The 23,676-nt window shown below is 43.3% G+C and overlaps 1 protein-coding gene across 3 annotated transcripts in view; it reads right to left on the bottom strand.

Annotated features, from left to right (window-relative positions):
• Positions 1–17,591, bottom strand: part of LOC144683992 (A-kinase anchor protein 17B-like) — a 37,116-nt gene extending 19,525 nt beyond the window's left edge. For 2 of the 3 annotated variants that reach the window (XM_078547653.1, XM_078547651.1), the window contains exons 1-4: positions 17,078–17,591; positions 7,499–8,271; positions 6,255–6,400; positions 1,651–1,888 (exon numbers count right to left, since the gene is read on the bottom strand). In XM_078547653.1, coding sequence (XP_078403779.1) covers positions 1,651–1,888; positions 6,255–6,400; positions 7,499–8,271; positions 17,078–17,129 — 1,209 coding nt within the window. In that variant the 5' untranslated portion in view covers positions 17,130–17,591. Of the gene's footprint in view, positions 1–1,650; positions 1,889–6,254; positions 6,401–7,498; positions 8,272–16,692; positions 16,736–17,077 lie in introns of those variants that run through there. The other variant, XM_078547652.1, reaches the window with a different exon arrangement.
• Between the last annotated feature and the right edge of the window lie 6,085 nt (positions 17,592–23,676).

Here is a 23,676-nt window from a genome sequence, read left to right as displayed (position 1 = left end):
TGGGAATTGCCAGGGAAGTTTGAACTTCCAGTGGTCAATTCCCCTACTCCCCAGGAACCCTCTGGAAAAGTCTCCAACACTGAGTTAGAGTCGGAGACTTCAGACAGTTCCAACTTACTTACCTGGATAGTTACCCAGGAAATGTTAGATAGAAAAATCCTAGTCTAGCACCTAGGTAACTATACAACTGATACACCAATCACCCACACTGAACTCCCATCCAACTGCCTCCTTGACCCCTGACTCCATCCCTGACCCCCCCCACCCAACCCAACCTGACCAGCCCCCAACCTGACAACTCCCTCAGGACCCAACTGCACCGCCCCACCACACAACTCTCCCTAGACCCGACAACTCAACCCAACCATATATCCCTTGACCCGCCTACCCATTCACCCACCTACCACCTAACCACCTGCCATCCTACCCCCTTACCTTACCCACCCTATCCCCTTACCCACTTACTTCACCCACCTTTATCTTTACTTCAGCCAATGTACCCTCTTACCCACCCTACCCCCCCCCCTTACCTACTTGCCTTCTCTCTGGAGCATTTCAAAGCAGCTTTGGGACATTTAAACTCTTTACTTACCAGAACACGGCAGCTATTGCCGTAAAGGAGGGAGTGTGGCTCCTGTATGGATTCTCTCCGCTGCTCTCTCCGACGTCTACTGCACCAAGTCAGTTTGGAAGGACCCTCCGTAGGAAGATTGCTCAGAAAAATCGGAGGAAGGTAAGTGTGTGTTTTTCTGTTTGATTAAGGGTCGGAAATAGGGGTTCCGAGCCTGGTGGGAAGATTTGGGCCAATATTTTATTCTGGCATTCACACCGCTCTGCCATGGCTCTGCTGGCAAATCCACTGTCCAGTACGGTACTGAGCCTTACCAACTAGAACAATCCCAAATCAGATCACTGTTTGGGACCTTCAGCTGGAAAGGTGCCCTGAGCTAAGGAGGAGAAAAGGAAGAGCTTTGCTCCTATTCCTAACCAAAACCAGTCATTCCCTGTCAGAGAGTGTGCAAGTGTGGGCACTGGGTGTAGAATGGCATCCACTTTGGACAGTCTGCTGATTCTCAGTGTTGAGACTGGCACATGAAGGATTGGCCACTTAGTGAGGGACCCACAGAACTATTACAACAGCAACAACAATTTATATACAGCCTTTAATGACACTGAGCCACAAATGGAGATATTAGGTCAGGAGACCAAAAGCTTGGTCAAAGAGGTAGGTTTTAAGGAGTGTCTTAAAGGAGGGAATCAAGGTAGAGAGGCAGAGAGGAGTAGGAAGAGTAGTCCAGAGCTTAAGGCCTAGGTAACTGAAGGCACAGCCACCAATAGTGGAGTGATTAAAATCGGGGATGCTCAAGAGGCCAGAATTAGAGGACCACAGGTATCTCGGAGAGTTGTAGGGCTGGAGGGGAGGGGGGGCTGCTTACAAAGTTAGGGAAGGGGTAGACCATGGAAATATTTGAAAACAAGGATGTGAATTTTAAAATCAAGACACTGCTTGACCAGCAGCCAAGTGATGAAATGGTAACGTCGCAGGGGTCGGTGCCTATTAGGAGAATGAAGACATCAGAGGGAAAAAATGAGCGACTGGCACACGAAGGAGAGGGTGATGGAGAAATTCACTCAAAACCAGATACTTACTTTTGCACTGTTTAAGAGCACCGTGAGGAGCCTGTACGAGTCCAGCTTCCTCTGTGCTAACACCAGTTTTCTCTCCTCCCAGGCAGTGGCCTCCTTCTGCTCTTTTTCATTCCCCGTTTTTATCTTCCACTGTTTGCGCAGGCGGCGTCTCTCCTCCCGCTCTCTCTGCCTGTGTTCCCTCCTCCTGAGCTTTTCTTTCCGTCTCCTCTCCCTTTCCCGCTCGTCCTCCCTACGTCTCCTGAAGGCAACAGTCCAGGAAGTCAACGTGAGTTTACACAGAGACATTCTGGGCATTTTGAGTTTCTTCAATGTTTATTTAAATATTAGTTTAAAATTCATAAAATATAGTTTCCTGTCAACGAACCATAAAGAGTTATGTTCACATTCCCTTATGAACACAATGTTACATGTGAGATAACATAGCAACCACATTTATCTTCTTTGAAGCAAGGGATTACATTACAGGCTGGAGAATTCTGCTTGTTAAAATTAAGTTGACAGAATTAAGGAAACCCAGAAAATCCAGCGTTGTTCTTTGTTAAACACACAAGTACATGGCAAATGGAATTCAACCCGGAAAAGTGTGAAGTAATGTATTTGGGGAGGGCTAATAAGGCAAGGGATTACACTATAAATGGTAGGACCCTGGAAAGTGCTGAATATCAGAGGGACCTAGGTGTGCTTATCCACAGATCCCTGAAGGTAGCAGGGCAGGTAGATAAGGTGGTTAAGAAGGCATATGGGATACTTGCCTTTATTAGCCGAGGCATAAAATACAAGAGCAGGGAGGTTACGCTGGAACTGTATAAAACGCTGGTTAGGCCACAACTACGTGCAGTTCTGGTCACCACCTTATAGGAAGGATGTGATTGCACTGGAGAGGGTGCAGAGGAGATTTACCAGGATGCTGCCTGGGCTGGAGGGTCTGAGCTAGGAGGAAAGATTGGATAGGCTGGGGTTGTTTTCCTTGGAGCAGCGAAGGTTGAGAGGGGACCTGATAGAGGTGTATAAGATTATGAGGGGCATAGGTAGGATGGTAGGAAGACACTTTTTCCATTAGTAGAGGGGTCAATAACCAGGGGGCATGGATTTAAGGTAAGAGGTAGAAGGCAAAGAGGGGGGTTGAAGAGAAATCTTTTCACCCAGAGGGTGATGGGAGTCTGGAACTCACTGCCTGAAAGGGTGGTTGAGTCAGAAACTCTTGTAACATTTAAGAAGTATTTAGATATTCACTTGCATTGCCATAGCCTCTAGGGCAATGGGCCAAGCGCTGGAAGATGAGATTAGTGTAGTCAGGTCTTTGTTGACCAGCGCAGACATGACAGGCCAAATAGCCTCCTCCTGTGCTATGAACATCGATGAGTCTATATGTGCTAGATCGGAAGACACAGTGGATCATATAGATGAAAGTGTGACAAAAATAATGTTTCACGATACTTAATCACTTCTTCCTCTTTCCAACGATATGTGAGAGGGAATCTCATAAACGTTACGTAAAATTATGCCCCATTTCTTCTTCCACATTCTTGTCTTCCTTGGGGCAGCAGCAGGTTGTTTTAGCTGCTCCAAGGAAAACAACCCCAGCCCAAATAATCCTTCCTCATAGCTCAGACCCTCCAGCCCAGGCAGCATCCTGGTAAATCTCCTCTGCACCCTCTCCAGTGCAATCACATCCTTCCTCCCCATCTTCTTAAAGCCTACCTCTTTGACCAAGCTTTTGGTTACCCTTCCTAATGACTCCTTCTTTGACTCAGTGTCCATTTTTGACGGATTACAGCTCTACAAAGTGCCTGCTTGGGACAATTTTTCTGTGTTAGGGGCGTTCTTATAAAGGCAAGTTGTTGTTGTAGCAGCATATGAGAGTGACGTGTGACCTTGTTTATACTATACGACTTAATGAAATACGTATAGCTTGTGGAATAACAACTTTTTAAAAAAAATTCCCAGCCTTAAGTCTTCAGACTGAAAGGAGACAATTTTAACGTGCCAGTCAGGAAACTGACAACACCGGTTTTACCTTCTACAAGACTTGTTAAAGCTAATGGCAGTGATATCGGGTGGGAAATATAACTAGCATTTCATTTGATCTTGATGATTTTACTGCCTGGTGTGTTAGGTTAAAATTACCCCTCAGAGTGGTTCTGCAAAATTGCATATTAAGGATTAGACTTCTCCATATGGGAGGTGTTGAGGGACTTCCATTTGTTATTTTTTGGACTGTTACTACAATTAAGAGTGTTACTCTGCACACTTGCAGTATGAGGTATATGTTGTTTGTATTATAATCACTCTTCCCTAAAGAAATAACTTGCCTTTATATGGTATGATTCACATCCCCAAGATAGTTATTTTGTCAGAAAACATAGAAACTCATTGTGCACAGCAAGGTCATTCAAAGAGCAGATGAGATAAATGGCCAGTTAATCTATGTTGCTGGTGGTGACTGAAGAATGAAGTTGAGTGACGCGCGATCTTGTATACCCCCTGAACAGATTGATGTTCTGCAAAATTTATGTCACCTCAAAACCATGATTAGGGTTTCAGGACAATGACCTTTCGGAGTTTTGACAACACTTTGAAACGTAAACTCTGTTTCTCTCTCCACAGATGCTGCCTGACCTGCTGAGTATTTCCAGCATTTTCTTTCAGGTTTCCAGCAGCTGCAGTATTTTGCTCTTGTAAAGGTATCCCATACGCCTTCTTAACCAGCTTATCTACCTGTCCTGTTACCTTCAGGAGTTACCTTTTACCTTACACTCCAAAGTCTCTCTGCTACTCTACACTTCTCAGTATCCTACCATTTATTGTGTATTCCCTTTGCCTTTTTTGCCTTCCCCAAATGTATTACCTCAAACTTCTCTGGACTGAATTTAATTTGTCTCTTTTCTGCCCACTTGATCAGTCCATTGATACCTTCCTGCAGTCTACAGCTTCCTTTCTCACTGGTCAATCACACAGTTAAATTTTGTATTGTTTGCAAACTTCTTAATCATATCCCCTGCATTTAAGTCCAAATCATTGATATATACCACAAAATGCAGGGGACCTAGTACTGAGCCTGGCAGAACCCCATTGGAAGCAGCCTTCCAGTCAAAAACAACCAGCAACCATTATCCTTCGCTTCCAACCTCGGAGTCAGTTTTGGATCGAACTTGCCACTTTTGCTTGGATCCCATGGGCTTATACTTTTCTGACACATAGCCAAAGTCAAATCTGATTCTGTCTTCATCCACCATCCACACAAGCATCTATCTGCAAGAGCCAATGGAGTAATAATCAGAAACAAATAAAAAACCTCATCAGTTTCCCTTCCTCTCTAATACATAAATGTGAAAACTAATTGTAACATCCCACTCTGACTCCAAGCGGGCTAATTCAGTACAGACCTGCTCTGTATAACTTAGTGCCCACTAATCGATGTGCTTAGTCACTCAGCAATTGGGGGTCTGATTTCATCATCGAATCTATTTTCCTGAAATTCCTGAGCTAAATCCTACTTGCCCAGATAACTGCCAACAAATCCTCAAAATTAATTCCTAGTCATGTAATCAACATTTATTATTGACGCAATTATGTTCTGAACGTGAGTAGAAAAACCGAAAAGGGTGTTAAAATGGATATCAATTCTTTAGCTGTTTGATTTCAGCGAGTGTACTTCATGGAGCCAGTCAGTCTCTAAGCAAGTTTGTGTGCACTGTAAGCTTTAAGATGTAAGTTAGTCCTCCCCCACCCCATATAGATCAAACTACTGCTATCTGACAGTGGAGCAGATTGCAAATGGGCCATCGTGGGATCATTTACTGACTAATTTTGGAATCCTCTGATAGCTTCTGCTGACATGAATCCAGAAAAACTTATGACACTGGTTTCTGCGGTGCCCTGAGAAGCAGTTTACCCCCCCCAGCCTGTTCGCAGATCAAAAGGTCAAAAATTTGAAAATTCCACGAATGCTGTCAACCTAAATAGTAAAAAAAAACAATTCAGCTTTGCCAACCCAGCAGTTAGGCAGGTTAAACATCAATGCACCAAAGTTGGAAGGCACTGGGGCAGTGTGACATTAACCACTGCCAAATACATTAAACCCCAGCACCACACCCCACAGGCAGTCGTTCACTAACCATCCACGTTGGAGTATACAAAGTAAACCACCCCACACAAAACTATCCCTAATGGAATGGGTTTCTACCACTAAGTTTGTTAACTGAGTATTGGAAATGTTAATTTTATATGTATTATTGCTGAAAAAAGAGACATATCAAAGCTTTTCACCTTGCACTCTTCAGGACACTCTGCAAGAATACCAATATACGGGGAAAACAACAATTTATACTCTATGTGAAGAGAGTGCTGATTGGTTAGCAAGTAGACTCTAAATTCTTGTTTTCCCCATATATTGGTATTCTTGTGAAGTGTCCTGATGAGTGCAAGACAAAAGCATCGACATGTCTCTTTTTTTCAACAATACTCAAGTTCTGTTCTACCAAACAACTATTTATACTTACTCTTATCTGAGCACTTTGCCAGCCTGGGCGCAATTTTTAAAAAAAAATTGTTTTACTTGACATAACCTTCCCAGGCATCTCCCAGAATAGATTCTGATTTACCGTTCAGCCTCTTTGGCCTGCTCCTCTTCCTTGTCCCTCCGTTTTTGCTCCTCTCGCTGTTTCTCCAGCTCTTGCAGCTTTAACCTTTCCAGGTTCCGCTTCTCAATGGACGAGTCACTAAGGTGCTTGGTTGTGTCAAAGGTCACCTGGAAGAGAAAGTAGGAGACTGGTCCCTGTACGAGTTACTGCACCTTAAAACAAGCACACGTTAGGGATAAAGGTATTGTTCATCAGAAGGTGGCACAAAGAAATCAGCCAAATTAGCGCAGAGTCAAACTGATCAAGGCCCTCCATATCCAGTGTACAGAAAGAGGCAGGCAGAACTGATCAATGAAATTGAAGGAAACTTTAAACAGCCTACAGGGAATCGAAGCCTAAAAATGTTCCTTTCCTTAGGCTAAATAGCTACCTTCTTTCCCATTACTGAAATTCAGCCTCACTGAAACATTGCACTTTTAAGCAGTCATTCATACTGACAAAAAGACGACTTGCATTTATAAAGCGCTCCTCATGACCACCAGGCATCTCAAAGTGCTTTACAGCCAATGAAGTACTTTTGAAGTGTAGTTGCTGTTGTCAATAGTCATTAGTCTGTGGAATTCTCTTCTCTTGAGAGCAATGGAGGCTAGGCCGCTGAATATACTCAAGGCTGAGTGAGACAGATTTTTGACAGTCAAGGATTAGAGGGCCAGACAGGAAAGTGGAGGTAAGGCCACAGTCAAGTCAGCCATGATCTTATTGAATGGCCGAGCAGGCTCAAAGGGCCGAATGGCCCACTCCTATTTCTTATGATCTTATGTAGGAAATATGCCAGTTTGCACATGGCAAGCTCCCACAAACAGCTATACAATAATGACCAGATAATCAGTTTTTTTTTGTCACGTGGATTGAGGGATAATTATTGTTCAGGACACCAGGGATAACTTTCCTGCTCTTCTTCAAAATAGTGCTGAGGGGGCTTTTACACCCAGCTGAGAGGGTGGAAAGGGCCTCGGTTTAACGTCACGTGCAAAAGCTGGCCCCTCTAACAGTGCAGCATTCCCTCAGTACTGCGCTGGAGTGTCAGTCTTGATTCTTGTGCTCAAGTTCTGGAGTGGGACTTGAACCTGGAATCTAGTGACTCAAGGAGATGACTGTTACCAACTGAGGCACAGCTGACACTGGTCATCTAGTCAAGATCTGAATGCTGAGGGACAATGTATCGGCATCCATATATAACAAATGCAAGCATTTTAACACCATACCTTTATGTTACATGCCAGTGCCTTTCCATCATCCCCTTTGTGCATCAACTTCATTCCCCGTAAAGACTCCATAGCCTTCACAAAGCCCGCACAATCCTGATATTGGATGTATGCTTCAAAGGTGGGGAGTCCGCCAAGGCTGAATGTATTGAACTTCTTTCCTGTCATTTCCTCTCTATAAGGATCCAACATGGGAATGTCAACATTTCGAATCTCTCCAAACCTTCCAAAAACTTTTTGAAGGATCTCTTCCATTGGCTTCTCCCTATTGAGCTGCTTTGAAGAAAGCCACTTGCAAGGCAGCCCTTCCATATGAATAGTATCAGGTCTCTCACCGGGTAAGGCCTCATTCATGCAGTCAGCCATCTTAAAAAAGGACTCCCAGTCGCACGGGCTTGGAAAATTGACTTGAGTTACAACAGCCAGAACCTTCGCTGTCTCATTGATACCGTTCACCTTAATGGTTTTGTTGTTGAACTTTTCCCATACGGTTTGAACTTGGTTCTTATTTTCAACTTCTGCTTCAAAGCGAATAAAGTCCATTGTACTTCGCGAGACTTTGAGTGATGTAATCTGATCTGGGTACGCCATTTTCTTCAGAATCTCCATCACTTCCCAGTTTGAAATGAGCCTTGGGGATATCTTGGACTCAGGAAACATCACACTGATTGTCAGCCTTGCAATCGGCTTTAAGTACAGACACTGGGGGGCAAAGAGTTCCACTGCATCAGAAGTATCGAACAGTCTTGTGGCTGCCATAGTGACATTAAGCACTGGAGGAAAAAGGGTAAAATAATTGTTAGAATAAAATTACATTCGTAAAATTTCCTGCGCTTAAAAATACCACCACTGCCTAGAAGAGTTAAGTGGCACAGTGCCATAACCAGTGGCAAGGTCAATGGACTATTATTCATTTTCACTGACAGCTACATATACTATATGCAGTTAGGTGGGTGGAGGGGTGAGATAGACACAGGCCTTCACCTCTGCAGCTTGTCCTTGAATCTAGTCCACCAGAAATTCAAAACTAGCCTCCCCTGTCTGTTGGTTGTAAGGGTCTTCTTGGAAAATAGTTTGGACAGTATCGACTGCACTTTCCAAAGTTGTAACCTCTACCATCTAGAAGGACAAGGGCAGCAGCTATATGGGAACATCGCCACCTGCAAGTTCCCCTCCAAGCCACCCACCACCCTGACTTGGAAATATATCGCTGTTCCTTCACTGTCGCTGGATCAAAATCCTGGAACTCCCTTCCTAATAGCACTGTGGGTGTACCTATGCCACAGGGGCTGCAGCGGTTCAAGAAGGCAGCTCACCACCACCTTCTCAAGGGCAACTAGAGAAGGCAATACATCCGGGCCTTGTTCGTGACATCCAGAATGATTGTTTTTTTCCCTTAGTGGGTACTTCCACCAACTAACAAGTTCGTACTTTGGTCAGAGGAATGGCTGGTGTGGGGAAAGAAGTGAAATAATTATCACATCGATGCAGTAAGAGGACACAGTTCTTGGGTCAAGCGCACTGGGGGTAGAACGGAGGGAGTGTTGCCCTTCAGTTAAACCTGATCCTGACAGAGTTTGAGACTGACACCAATTGGCAGGATTAGCAGATGCGCTCCACTCGCTAGCAGAGGCATAATTGATTTTGCCCCAGAGAAAATGAAAGAAGTCAGTAGGAAAACATTTAGGGGACAGTGACCATTGTATCATAATACTTAGGTTGGCTATGGAAAAGGACAAAACAGTCCAGAGTAAGAATACTTAACTGGGGGAAAGCCAACTTCAGTGGGGTAAGAACAGATCTGAGCCAAATAAATTCGAGTCAAAGCTTGGCAGGAAAATGATAACTGAACGATGGGCTACCTTCTAAGAAGGGACGGTTCGGGTACAGTCAAGGTATATTCCCTCAAAAGGGGAAAGAAGGGCAAACAAATCCAGAGCTTCCTGGATGACATATGAGATGGAGATTATGATGAAGAAGAAAAATTATGCTTATGACAGATGTTAGGTAGAAAATACAATTGAGAACCAGGCTGAATATAGAAGGTTCAGAGTGGAAGTGAAAAAGCAAAAAGAGAAGCAAAGAGGGAGTATGAAAAGAGACTGGCAGGTAACATAAAAGGAAATCCCAAAGTCTTTTATCGGCATATAAATATTAAAAGGGTGGTGAAAGGAAGAGTAGGGTTTATTAGGGACAAAAGAGGGGATTTACGCATGGAACCAGGGGCATTGCTGGGGTATTAAATGAATATTTTGCATCTGTCTTTACCAAGGAAGAAAATGCTACCCAGGCCAAGGTGAAAGATGAGGTAATTCAGACACTAGATGGCTTTAAAATTGATAAAGGGGAAGTATTGGATAGGGTATTTTTATTTGTATTTAAAGTTGATAAGGCACCGGGACCAGATGAGATGCAACCAAGGATACTGAGGGAAGTGACAGTGGAAATTGCAGAGGTACTGGCCATCATTTTTCAGTCTTCCTTAGGCTTAGGGGTGGTGCCAGAGGACTGGAGAACTGCAAAATGTTACACCCTTGTTCAAAAAAGGGTGTAAGGATAAGCCCAGCAACTATAGGCCAGTCAGTTTAACTTCTAGAAACAATAATTTGGGACAAAATTAATCATCACATGGATAAATGTGAATTAATTAAGGAAAGCTAGCATGGATTTCTTAAGGAAAAATTGTGTTTAACTAACTTGCTGAAAATTTTTGAAGAGGTAACAGAGAGGGTTGATGAGGGTAATGCTGTTGATGTGGTGTTACATGGACAGGTTGAGGGAGCAGTTAATAAAGCATACAGTATCCTAGATAAAAGCAAAATACTGCGGATGCTGGAAATCTGAAACAAAAACAAAAATTGCTGGAAAAACTCAGCAGTTATGACAGCATCTGTGGAGAGAAAGACAGAGTTAAAGTTTCGAGTCCAGATGACTCTTCTTCAGAACTCTGAAGAACTTCTGAAGAAAAGTCATCTGGACTCGAAACATTAACTCTGTCTTTTTCTCCGCAGATGCTGTCAGACCTGCTGAGTTTTTCCAGCAATTTTTGTTTTTGATACAGTATCCTAGGCTTTATTAATAGGGACATAGAGTACAAGAGCAGGGAGGTTATGTTGAACTTGTATAAGACACTAGTTTGGCCTCAACTGGAGTATTGTGTCCAGTTCTGGGCGCCGCACTTTAGGAAGGGGTGAAGGCATTGGAGAGAGTGCAGAAAAGATTCACAAGAATGGTTCCAGCGATGAAATCTTCAGATACCAAGATAGATTGGAGAGGTTGGGACTGTTTTCCCTGGAGAAAAGGCGGCTCTGGACAGAAAAGATAGGGAGAAACTGTTCCCACTCGTGAAAGGATTGAGAGTGAGAGAGCACAGATTTACAGTAATTAGCAAAAAAGATACAGTCTCCTTATTTAAGGAAGGCTGTAAATGCGTTGGAGGCGGTTCAGAGGAGGTTTACTAGATTGATACCTGGAATGAGCGGGTTGTCTTATGACGAGAGGTCGGACAGACTGGGCTTGTTTCCACTGGAGTTTAGAAGAGTGAGGGGTGATTTGATTGAAGTATACAAGATCCTGAACGGCCTTGACAAGGTGGATGTCGAAAGGACGTTTCCTCTTGTGGGTGAGTCCAGAACTAGGGGGCACTGTTTTAAAATTAGGGGTCACCCTTTTAGGACAGAGATGAGGAGAAATTTTTTCTCTCAGAGGGTTGTGCAACTTTGGAACTCTCTGCCTCAGAGGGTGGTAGATATGGGGCTGTTGAATATTTTTAAGGCAGAGGTAGATAGATTCTTGTTAGGCAAGAGAATCAGTGGTTATTGGGGTAGATGGGAATGTGGAAATCGAAACACAAGAAGATCAGCCACGACCTTATTGAATGGCAGAGCAGGCTTGAGGGGCCGAATGGTCTACTCCTGTTCCTATTTCTTGTGTTCTTATGTTTCCTCATCTGGAGTAGGCAGTGCTGTCCAAAGCATTGGATTACAAGAGATGAGCATCAATCCAAACCTCCAGGAACAATGTCCAACCAGTGGCCACTTAAATTGCCAACCCCGGCTGCCTTTAAGTCGTTGAAGCTGAAAAAACACTCTGCTCATGTGTAAAAATACAATGTCAAGATCCGGGCTGCAACACAATACAGCTGCACACAGACCAGGAGACTGGCAGAGGATTTAATCTGCGAGCAAATTGTTGAATTTACTTAAGGAAAAGGAAGAAGAAACTATGATTGCTGGGAATCTGAAATAAGAACAGAAAATACTGGAAATATCCAGCAGCTTCAAAAAGGGAAAAAAAGACAAGTGCAAATTTTGGGTTTGGACCATACGGCCGAACACAATCGAAATTTATAAATGCTAAAACAGTTTCTGAGATCCCTGGACCATGCACTGTTCCATAGACCAAGTAGCTGACACATACAGTAGCTGGCCATCCAAGTGAGTCAATAATCCTTCCCTCACTGTGGAAAAGTATTTGGCTTTCAGCTGACACCTCCCTCAATGGCCTCAGCTGATGTTTGAAATTCAAGTGTCAGAGGAATCCCAGTTAAGAACTGACACCTCATCACTGCATGATGTTGTGTACTAAATAGTTGTACCATCTGTCTTTATGGGGCCTTCAGATTCTAATCTAGATATTTAAACTTCTCTCAATTTAATCTCGCTTGTAACAATGCAACACTTTTTTTTAAAGAAACTAGTATGTAAATAAATCCAATCAGAAATTCAGGAGAATGGTTAGAATGTTGAACTTGCTGCCAAATGGAGTAGTTGAGGCAAATAGCACATAAGTATTCAAGGGGAAGCTAGATAAGAGAGAAAGGAATAGAAGGATATATTGATAGCATTAGATGAAAAAGAGTGGGAGGAGGCTCATTTGGAGCTCAAATACCAAAATAGAAATGTTGAGCTGAATGTCCTGTTTCAGTTGTGTAAAAATCTATGTAAATCTATGTAATAAGGGGATGACATTTCACATTGTAATGCAAGTTTTCTGTCAACAGAACAATGTTGCTCCAAGTCCTATTGGAGTCCCCAGGTGTGATACCCAAGCTCACTAATTTAGCTGATCTCAGTCATGTAGCTGTCAAGTCTCTGTCATTGGCCCGATGGGCTAACAAAACAAAGAAATAACAGCCAAGATTGGTATTACGAATTGTTTTCCAGTGACCCCCTGCTGTAAAGCACGTGCTAATGGACATCAAAACAAAAGCAAAATACTGTGGATGCTGGAAATCTGAAATAAAACAGAAAATGCTGGAAATACTCAGTAGGTCTGGCAGCATCTGTGCAGAGAGACGTTGTTCATGTTTCAGGTCTGCAAACTTTCATTAGAACTATGAAAATTTAGAAATATACTCGGATTCGAGGGCGTGAAAAGTGAGGTGACAGTGACTGATCCTTGACATCAAGGCAGCATTTGACCATGTGGGGCATCAAGGACGCCTGGCAAAATTGGAGTCAAAACTGGAGGGGGACAACTCTCCACTGGTTGGAGTCACACCTAGCACAAAGGAAGATGGTTGTGGTTGTTGGAGGTCAATCATCTCAGTTCCAGGACATCATTGCAGGAGTTCCTCAGGGTAGTGTCCTCGGCCCAACCATCTTCAGCTGCTTCATCAATGACCTTCCTTCCATCATAAGGTCAGAAGTGGGGATTTTCGCTGATGATTGCACAATGTTCAGCACCATTCACAACTCCTCAGATGCTGAAGCAGTCCATGTCCAAATGCAGCAAGACCTGGACAATATCTAGGCATGGGCTGCCAGGTGGCAAGTAACATTCATGCCACACAATTGCTAGGCAATGACCACCTCCGACAAGAGAGAATCTAACCATCGCCCCTTGACATTCAATGGTATTACTGTCGTGAAAATATAATAATTATCATAATATTGTTGTAATTTATTGCATAAATAGGTTAATAGTGGGGTTTGAATTAGTTTCTGTGTATATGTGTGTGTATGAGTTTAATGGAATTGCAGACAGCTAGTCTGGGCAGTTTGATGTATCAGAGGGGAGACCACATTTGAAATGCTAAATACATAAACATGGTTGAAGTTTTAGAATGGGAGGTATGAAGAACATTTGCGTTTTTAGATAAACCCGAGTAGTGAATTTCAAAGAGATGACAAGGTGTTACACCTAGCCAACAGAGGCTAAGCCAAACAGTGTGTTTATTTTTCCCAAAGATTACTGATAATATGAGTGCTATGAAAGATTTATATTATGGAAAAAGTAAAGTTGCAAAGACATATTGGGACAATGGGATTTATATTAAAAAGGGAAAAAACTGTATAAAGGAGATGAGGTTATGTGTAAGAAGATGGCATTCTGAGATCCAACAAGTGTGAAAAGCCTCCAGCCTCTATGTACCAAGCAGCTGTCTCCAGAAACCGAAGCTAAGAGAATTCATTTTAAATATCACTGTCCAGGGTATTGTGTGCTTTGCCTGGGTCTGCTGAAACCTATGTTGTTCTACTGTTGCCTTAACAGAGGTGTAACTGGGAGCTAGATTAATTAGGGGATTTAGGAGTTATCATAGTTGTAATTTGTAGACCTACGTATGTGCTCAAAATCATTTCTTTTATTAAGAAATGTCTACTTGAGTTTTGTATAAAAAAAAACCTCCAAGACTTGGTGGTCTTATTACTACTGAATTTAAGGCACACATCTCGAAATAAAAAATACAAATTGCAAAACAGTTGTTTTCAAGTTTCCCTCTGGGATTTGAGCAGCTCAGCATTTACCATCCGCTGTGCCATAACATTACGACCACTGAATCCCACACTATCAACATCCTGAGGGTTACCATTGACCAGAAACTGAACTGGACTAGCCATATAAATACTGTGGCTACAAGAGCATGTCAGAGGCTAGGAATCCTGCGATGAGTAACTCATCTTCCGATTCCCCAAAGCCTGTCCACCATCTACAAGGCACAAGTCAGGAGTGTGATGGAATACTTTCCACTTGCCTGGATGAGTGCAGCTCCAATAACACTCAAGAAGTTTGACACCACCCAGGATAAAGCAGCCTGCTTGATTGGCACCCCATTCAGAAACATTCACTCCCTTCGCTATCGACGCACAGTGGCAGCAGTGAGCACCATTACAAGATGCACTGCAGTAACTCACCAAGGTTCCTTAGACGGCACCCTCCAAACCCACGACTGCTACCATCTAAAAGGACAAGGGCAGCAGACACATGGGGAATACCACCACTTGGAAGTTCCCCCCAAGCTACTCATCATTCTGACTTGGAAATATATTGCTGTTCCTTCACTGTCACTGGGTCAAAATCCTGGAACTCTCTCCCTAACAGCACTGTGGGTGTATCTACACCACATGGACTGCAGCGGTTCAAGAAGGCAGCTCACCATCACTTTCTCAAGAGCAATTAGGGACGGGCAATAAAAATGTTGGTCCAGCCCGCAAGGCCCACATCCCATGAATGAATTTTTTTTTAAAAAAAGAGTCCTAATCACTTACCCAAGTCCCAAACCAACACCCAACACCTCTATTCCGAAGTTCTGGAGAGCTGCCAGCCTCCGATTGGCAGGAAACTCTCCAAGATGGGATTTCCTAATCCAGAAGGGCCAAAGTCCTGCTTCAAATTAATTAACGGTCAGCTGCCTGTTAAATGGCTGGAGGAGGGGTGGGGGGGGAAAGCTGGTGTTGCCGCTTCTGCCTAACTTTTAGCACGGGGGGTGGGGGGGTGGTGGTGGGGGGGGGTTGCGGGGGACTGCGTGGGGAATTCAGTGCCTCACATAATCCAGTCCAACATATTTGACTCTTAACTGCCCTCTGAAGCAGCCAGGCAAGCCACTCAGTTGTCAAGAAGTGGCTCGTCACCACATTCTCAAGGGCAATCAGGGATGGTCAATAAATGCTGGCTTCGCCAGTGAATGAATAAATATGCTTTTGTCCACTTTAAAATATATCAGTAAACAATCTCAGGAGATAAGTGCTTATTGCAACAATGTAGGTGAAGATTCAGAAGTGAGAACACCATCGTAATAGGGACAAATCAGAAAATCTGGCATTCCTAGTACAGATATTACAATAAGTTACTAACACATTATCTCCTGTAAGGAAACAAGTTATCAAAATCACAGAATGTACAACAGGATGTCAAGCTCATTTGTAACACTTTGAAAAATATGAATCCGATCCAAAATTTGTCCAACACACTTGGGAATAATGCTTTTGAAAATATTTGAGACAAAAACCATAACTTATGCTTCGTAAATATTGTATTGTGATGAGATTTCATAAACTTCCCTTAGACTGGTACATAACTGAGTCCTTCCATTCACAAACAGGACATTGTTATTTCTACTGTGGTTTCAAAAAAAATCTTTGTATTTTTATTCGTCGCCACTTTTACTTCAATGTTTTTGGGAATTAACTCTGCAAATTGATATCCCAATTTAAGCCTCGATTTTAAGTGAATAGTAATAACTGCTAATTTTGTATTGCCATGTACAAAAGATATCAAGTGGTATATCATATTATCTTAAAAAAAAACTAGATTCAATAAATGAAATGTAATCCTATTTTCTGGCAATGATTGCATCTATAACATATCCACATCCCATCACAACCAAAAAAACTCAATTACTAACACGAATTCTTAACTTTCTGTATTGCTCCCTGGAATGCACAGCAGATGCACCAGGTACAGAAGAATTACAGCACAGAGGGAAGCCATTCGGTCCACTGAACCAGTGTCAATGCTATCTCTTCAGCTGTAGCCATCTCCAGCTGTATTGGAATTCATGAACAATTATCTCACGTTCTTCGACAGTTGCTTAACTGTTGCACCGACTGAAACTACCTCTGTAACAGTAACTTTGAAATCATTGTCTTTAATGTTGCTTTAAAAATGCCCTATAACATACGTAACAGCTGTCTGTACAGCGGTGACAATAATCAACACAGCCAAACTTGAGTGAACCGAGCCTCAAAATTCTATTGCTTTCTATCAATTACTTTAGCCTAATCACAACTTGTCCCCAGTTTTGACAATAATAATTGTTTGGATATATTTTGGTTTTAATGAGTGATCACTTACAGATGTAACGGTACCAGAAACAACATTAGTGAATGGAATGGTAAAGTGCAACAGGCAGTACAGAACTGCACATTATAATGCCCACAAGTCTGGATCACGCTACACCAGTTTTTCCTTACCCTGATTTTGACTCCTCACTAAGATGTCCTTCCATGGGGTCTGGCTTCCCTCGAGCACTGATCGAAATGGCCAATATTCATGTATGTACCTTGAGTTGGCAGGCTATACACGGAGGGGCGGGCATCAGAGTCAATGGTTTGACCCACTGTCTACACGCATCGTAGCTATTCCCCCCAACCCAGGGGCATGCAAGCCCCTGATACCATTGCCACCCTGGACGAGATCAATCAGCTACATACTGATGAACCCTTTCTACAAATTGACCTTTCTAAGCAAGTGTGCTGCCCCAGTTGTCCACACCCTCAGCCGGATCAGTGAACGCACCATGTATTACAGAAACCTCTGTACAACTTGCCTGAGATCTATTAAAGGCCTGTCACTCACACATGCAGAAGCAGAACTCCCCTTGTTCACTCTCCTTTGCACCGAAAGCCATTCACAATGCACAATTTCGGACGCTCGATGTTGTTCACATTGCCTGACATCAAGCGACCTCCTGCAGAAATAACCTTTTTTTCTTTAAATAGCAAGAGGGGTGCAGCAGTTTTGTACAAAAAAAAAATCAGTCGGTGCGCAAAGCGACAGTCCGAATAACCGCGACTGGTTGTGTCTGCTGACATCTGAATTTCATTCTCGGCCGTTTTCAGTTCTTAAACTAACATTCAGCGATCAACTCGTGTCACCCTCTGCAAAAACAGAACCTTCCCAGCTGATTCACAACAGCCAGGAGAAATGACCAGGAAATCCCCAACTGGCTGGATTGTAACTGCACACGGACTGAGCAAGCGCAGCTTCTCCTCTTCCTGCTCCACTGCAGTCCACCATGAGCAGGATTATAACTACGTGTTCTGAGTCCTGCCAATTGTTTTAAGCTTCATAAGGTTGCACCAGCAGTTCTGTGGCACCAATTACAAAAATGTGTGGTTTTTTTTTTCCCCAACCCAACAGCAATTAAGAATGTTCTGCAACCCGCCCCCCAATCCAATCTCTTAAATACCTTAAGCCCAAGACTTGCATTTACCCCGTCCCAGAATACAGACAAGTCTCGTTTTTTATTCTTTCACGGGACGTGGGCATCGCTGGCTAGGCCAGCATTTATTGCCCATCCCTAGTTGCCCTTGAGGAGGTGGTGGTGAGCTGCCTCCTTGAACTGTTGCAGCCCATTTGATGTACCCAACACCCCCTGTGGGCTAGTTAGGCTCTCAGTTCTGGTGAACACCACATGTTCCCTCTCTCGAGCCACCCAGACTTGGACAAGAATGCGGAACAGAGGCAGACAGCCAGACCATCCGCCCACTTCTCTGCCCCCTGACCCCGATCGCTGTGGGCCCCTACAGATTGCTGCTTTAGCCAGGCCCATGAAACGATGCTTCAATTTATCCACCCCTCTCCCCACTGGACACCCACAGCTTGGCAGAGTGGAGCTAAAATGTCACCAAACATTAAGGAACAGCCCCTTCAGGTAACTAACTATAAATGGACTGCAAGCTCTCATATGGGATATATACATGGGCTGCTGTGGAGTTTATATTACATTAATAAAATCTGAAATTGAAAAGCTAGTCCCAGTAATGGTGATCATGAAGCTATCATTGATTGTTGTAAAAACCCATCTGATTCACCAATATCCTTCAGGGACATGTCCTTAACTTCATGTGTCTCCAGACCTACAGCAACGTGGTTGACTCTTAACTGCCCTCTGAAATGGCCTAGCAAGCCACTCAGTTCAAGGGCAATTAGGGATGGGCAACAAATGGTGGCCTTGCCAGTGATGCCCACGTCCCATGAGAGGATAAAGGAAAAAAAAATGTGGCCTGGGAGTCCATGAACTGACATAAAAAGCTCCTGCACATGACTGCATGCAACGCTCTGCACCCAGATTCTGAATGGAGCAGTGGAGGACTCTGCAGTGAATAGCTCTCCACAAGGGACCCACCCCCCCACTTCCTCCAGAGGCAACCTGCCAGGGTGTATCTGAAAAATGAGACAGCAGCTGGGGCATGTCCAGATGGTGAGATGGAACATCAGGGCGCATCCATGCAGCGGCTGAGGCCAATGGAGTGGAGAGTGTTGTCACGAAACTATCTTATTTTTCATAATAGTATTGTGGGATATCGTAAGGTAGGCTTATGTGTGTGTGTGTGTGAGGTTCTATGGGTTGCTTATTTAATTGAATTAGAGTCAGATAGACTGCAAGGTTGAAACTATCAAAAGAGTTGGGTGTAAAAAGGGTATTTGAAATGCTGATGAGTGAGCTACGGTAAAAGTCTCAGCCGATAGGGTGTGAATGAAATTTTCATTTTAAGATAAGTTCGGTTTTCAAAGAAACATGATAAAGTTTTACAACAGGCAGGGTAAATAGGGCAAGATTATTGTGTTTATTTTTCCCAAAAGGAAAAGGCCATATTAACTACATGAAAGATTTTTATATTATGGGGAAAGTAAATTCCAAAGAACAACAGGATTTACAGATTAAAGAGAGAGAAATATATTTAAAGAAGGATGGAAGGTTGTATCGGGGTCAGCGTGTAAGATCTAAAAGATACACCATGTGAGACAAACTTGGGGAAACAGCCTCTAGCCACTTTGCAGAAGTCTGCTGTTCTAATAACCAAAGTTGTGTTAAAAGCCTTTGGAATTCCACTGTCGAGTGTGTACCTATGGCAACCTTGCTGGATTGCCTATCTAAATTTAAAATCTATTTTGGATTGTTGCCTTAAAGGAGGTGTGTAGTTGGTAGTCACGTTAATTAGGAATTTGGGGATTTGTTATAATATTAAGTAACGGTGTAACTGTAATCTTGTGTATCTGTTTTAATTTTCTTTTTGTTAATAAATGTTTTAATTTAATTATTAAAATCTCTAAAGGTGTTAGTGGACTCATTACTTCTGAATTCAGTGCACAAGCCTTCTCATAATAAATACAAATTACAAAACCATTGTGATAGCGTAGCCGAGTTTCCCTTGTGGATTTGGTCAGCCTGGCAAATACCATTTGCCGTATCATAACAGGGTGCAGGAAAGCCCGTACAGGAATCCCCTCTGATCACAGACTGGATTTCCGTGAGATGGCTCAGAGTGTGAGTCGCAGGTTCCTGAAGGAGGTTTTAAGCTTTGTGCCAATGAAAAACTCCAAACAGGGTTAAGATTGGGTGGGATTGTGCCACACTCTGCAGCCTCCTCGATATCCCAGCAGAGCCTGGGCCAAGTGTGACCAATATTGCCTGGAATGCTTTGGCTGCAACTGGCTGGATGCCCAGAACATCTGATGCACCGGCATTCAACTGGCTCCATCACCTTTCAGTACATCACTAAATCTAATTACCCTCCCAGTCCAGGGACCTCTGCACCAGCAGCCAGTACATCACTAACTCTAATTACCCTCCCAGTCCAGGGACCTCTGCACCAGCAGCCAGTACATCGCTAGTTCTCCTTGTCTGCTCCAAAAGCCACATGTTGCCAGTGACCCAGAGGTGTAAATTGTGGAGCAACGGCTCCACCAAAATAGCCATTACCTCTGGCGGACGAGAGCTCCTGCTTGAGACAAACATTCCAAACTGATATGGTCTTGATAAAAGATAGGCAACTCCTGCAAGGCCAGGTGTAAGCTCTGCAATCTGATGAAAAGGAGCTGCCATTCACAACTCAGGCCATGTATTTGGCAGAAGAGAATTGTTGCCACCATTTGGGTGGATCTCCAATGTACAGGTACTGTATTTCTGCAGGGTTTGAAGGTGGAAAGTCGAAACCTGGTTGTGAAGGCACTGACCACACCAACCACCCCCGCCCACCCACCCCACTCCCCCCTCTAACTGAGAGACTCAAAACTGTAGCAGGGAACCAGTGAGCCCTTTTATCCCACAAGAAGGCAATAAGCTTCCTCTGAATCTTGGTGAGAAACTCAGAGGAGGGACCAAAGTGACTGTAGTTGGCTTAGAATCAGTGTTTGACCCTGTAGGGGAGCCCTCAGTGCAGCCCTGTCCAACAACCTAGGCAAGCAGTGCCTTTGACTGCCGCCTCTTACCAGTTTTCCATCCAGGCTTCCTCAGTAGGCCAGGTAAACCATCAGGCACTGGAAGTAGGTGGTGTTCTAGGCAAAGGGCTGGAGCTCTTCCAGCAAAGATTCACCCACCACTGACTCACCTGGAGTTTGGAACATCTTCCCTGATAATCCCTTCGGAGGATGTGGCAGAGTACACTTCCTGATACTCACACATCCTCGGCAAGTTAACAGGGTCCGTGACTGTGAGGAGCGTGTCACCAGTATAACCCAACAGGATGAACTACATGCCCAGATTACACCCACCCAGCATCTCCCGAGTGGGATCTGAACACAGAACGTACTGACTCAGAGACAAACATACTACCAACTGAGACACGACTGATACCATTGTTTTCAGAAAGTAAAAGTCAGTTGGTCTGTGGCACAACGTGCTGGCGAAGGAGAAATAAAGATTTGCATTTACACAGCGCCTTTCTTGACCTCAACGTGTTCCAAAGCACTTTACAATCAATGAAGGACTTTTGAAGGATAGTCACTGTTGTAATAAAGGAAATTTAGCAGCCAGTCTGTGCACAGCAAGATTTCTGCTGATACTCTGTTTTCATGATGTTGTTTGAGGTTAAATATTGAACAGAACTCCTTTGCGTTTCTTTGAAATAATGCCACATGATCTATAACTTCTACCTGAGATGTCAGACTGAACCTTGACTTCGCATTTCATCAGAAAGTCAGCTCCTCCAACAGTTAGGCATTCTCTCAGTCACTAATTAATAGGTCTGGGTCTGTGCCCATATTCTGTGTGATCATCACTCAACTATCATCTTGATGGAGAAGTCAAGTAGGAGTTACAGAGAAAAATCAACAGGCAAACATGTGCTATTGGTGAACTGTACCATTGGTGAACTGTACCAGGGCAGCACCAATCAGCTGGAGAGCAATGGAAGTCAAGGAACATCTAAAAAGGAGATATCCACCTAAAAACTAAAGCTGACATTCTCCCTGTCATTAATGTCTGGCTGAAACAGATATGAAATGGAATTTTAGAAGTTTCATATTTTTTACTCATTCCAATGTTTACAGTAAAATTATCAACAGGAGAGATTTTTGTCCTTTAAGTCTTAATAGGAAATTAACAAGAAATATTAAGTCTCTCTAGGATTGTCATTTTATTAAATTTTCAGCCTGCGTAATGTGAAACAAAACCTATTACTACAGTGCAAAAGCAAAATACTGTGGATAATAGAAATCAGAATTAAAAACAGAAAATGCTGGAAATACTCAGCATTTGTGGAGAGAAAAACAGTTAACTTTTCAGGTCAATGACCTTTCATCAGAGCTCAGTAATAAAATTACTTGGATAACAGGAGTAACATTAATATTAACTCCTTATACTACAAATAAAGCGATTTTAAACATTTAAATATATTCATAAACAAATCATGTCAATTTATTACATCTTCCTTTTTTAATCCTGTTTTCTCCTCCTTCACTGTTACCATTTTTTTTGCTGTACTTTACTTATATCTAATATACCTATTTGTTATTGCATAACCTTTTTCAATAAAAGTATTTAAAATATTTTCCTTATTTATCTTCCTCTCAAGACCAATCATCAATTTGAGAGGAACAAACAGGTTTAAAAGCTGAATGTCTGACAACAATTTTTGGCCAGTTGACAATTAAAAATATAAACATTGCCTCAATCCTACTACGGTATAGATGTGACCAAACCAATCTTAGGTGCATAGTGGTAATGTCACTGTCACTGGACTAGTAATCCAGAGGCCCAGGCTAATGCTCTGGGGATATGTGAGTTTCAAGTCCCATCACAGCAGCTGGTGGGATTTGAATTCAGTTAATAAATCTGGAATTATAAAACTACTCTCAGTAATAGTGACCATGACAACTATCATCAATTGTTGCAAAAAAAAACACATCTGGTTCACTAATGCCTCTTAGGGAAGAAAATCTCCTGGTCTGGCCTACATGTGACTCCAGACCCGCAGCAATGCGATTGACTCTTAATTCCCTGAAATAGCTGCTAGCAAGTCACTCAGTTCAATTAGGGATAGGCAACAAATCTGGCTTTGCCAGCAATGCCTGCCTCCCATGAAATAATGATTTTAAAACATTGTTAAGCATCAAGGCCATCATTTTCTGTTCGGTGGGCGGGGCCCCGCTCACCCGACACGTAAAGTGACGCGCGGTGACGTCGGGACGCACGCCCCAACGTCACTGCACGTCATTCCGATCTTCCATTCAGCAGGTGCCCACCGGAGTCAGCTGCGCGCCAGCCGAACTGTCAAAGGCCTGTTAAGGCCATTAATTAACTAGCTTACCAAATTGACAGGGCTGCCCTTCCAACCTTAAGGTCAGCCTTCGCATTTTTCACGAAACCTCATCCACGGGCGGGATGAGGTTTCATGAAAGGTTTATTAAATTAGTAAATATTTTTCAAACATTTGATAAACATGTCCCAGCTTTTGTGACACTGTCACATGAGGGGACATGTGTAAATGATTTTCCACTTTCTTTATTTTGAACTTTGAAACTGAACTTAATCTCCCTGAGGCAGCTGCGTGCCTCAGGGAGATTTATGTGCTCTGTTGCGCACATGCGCGACTCAACCTCCTCCCCCTGCCTGCACAGGTAGCACTGAGCTTAATCGGTCCACCCACATAAAATGGCAGCGCGCAGCCGATCACGGGCTGCGATTGGCTCTGCGCCAGCCCACACCCACTCCCGACCGGCCCGCCTGACGGGGAGAAAATTCTCCCCCAAATGTAGGAAAAAAAACCACTTGCATTTATATAGCAACTTTCATGACCTCCAAACATCCCAAGGCACTTTACAGCTAATGAAGTGCTATTTTGAACTGTCATCACTGTTGTGACATAGGAAATCTGACAGCCAATCAGCACGCAGCAAAGTTCCAAAAACAGCAATGTGACAAGTGACCAGATAAATCTGTTTCGGTGATG

This window comes from Cetorhinus maximus, chromosome 8 (genome assembly GCF_964194155.1).
Source record: "Cetorhinus maximus chromosome 8, sCetMax3.hap1.1, whole genome shotgun sequence".
In the NCBI taxonomy this organism is placed as follows: Eukaryota; Metazoa; Chordata; class Chondrichthyes; order Lamniformes; family Cetorhinidae; genus Cetorhinus; species Cetorhinus maximus.
The sequence above is the reverse complement of the archived record's forward strand: the minus strand, read 5'-3'. Positions and strand labels throughout refer to the sequence as shown.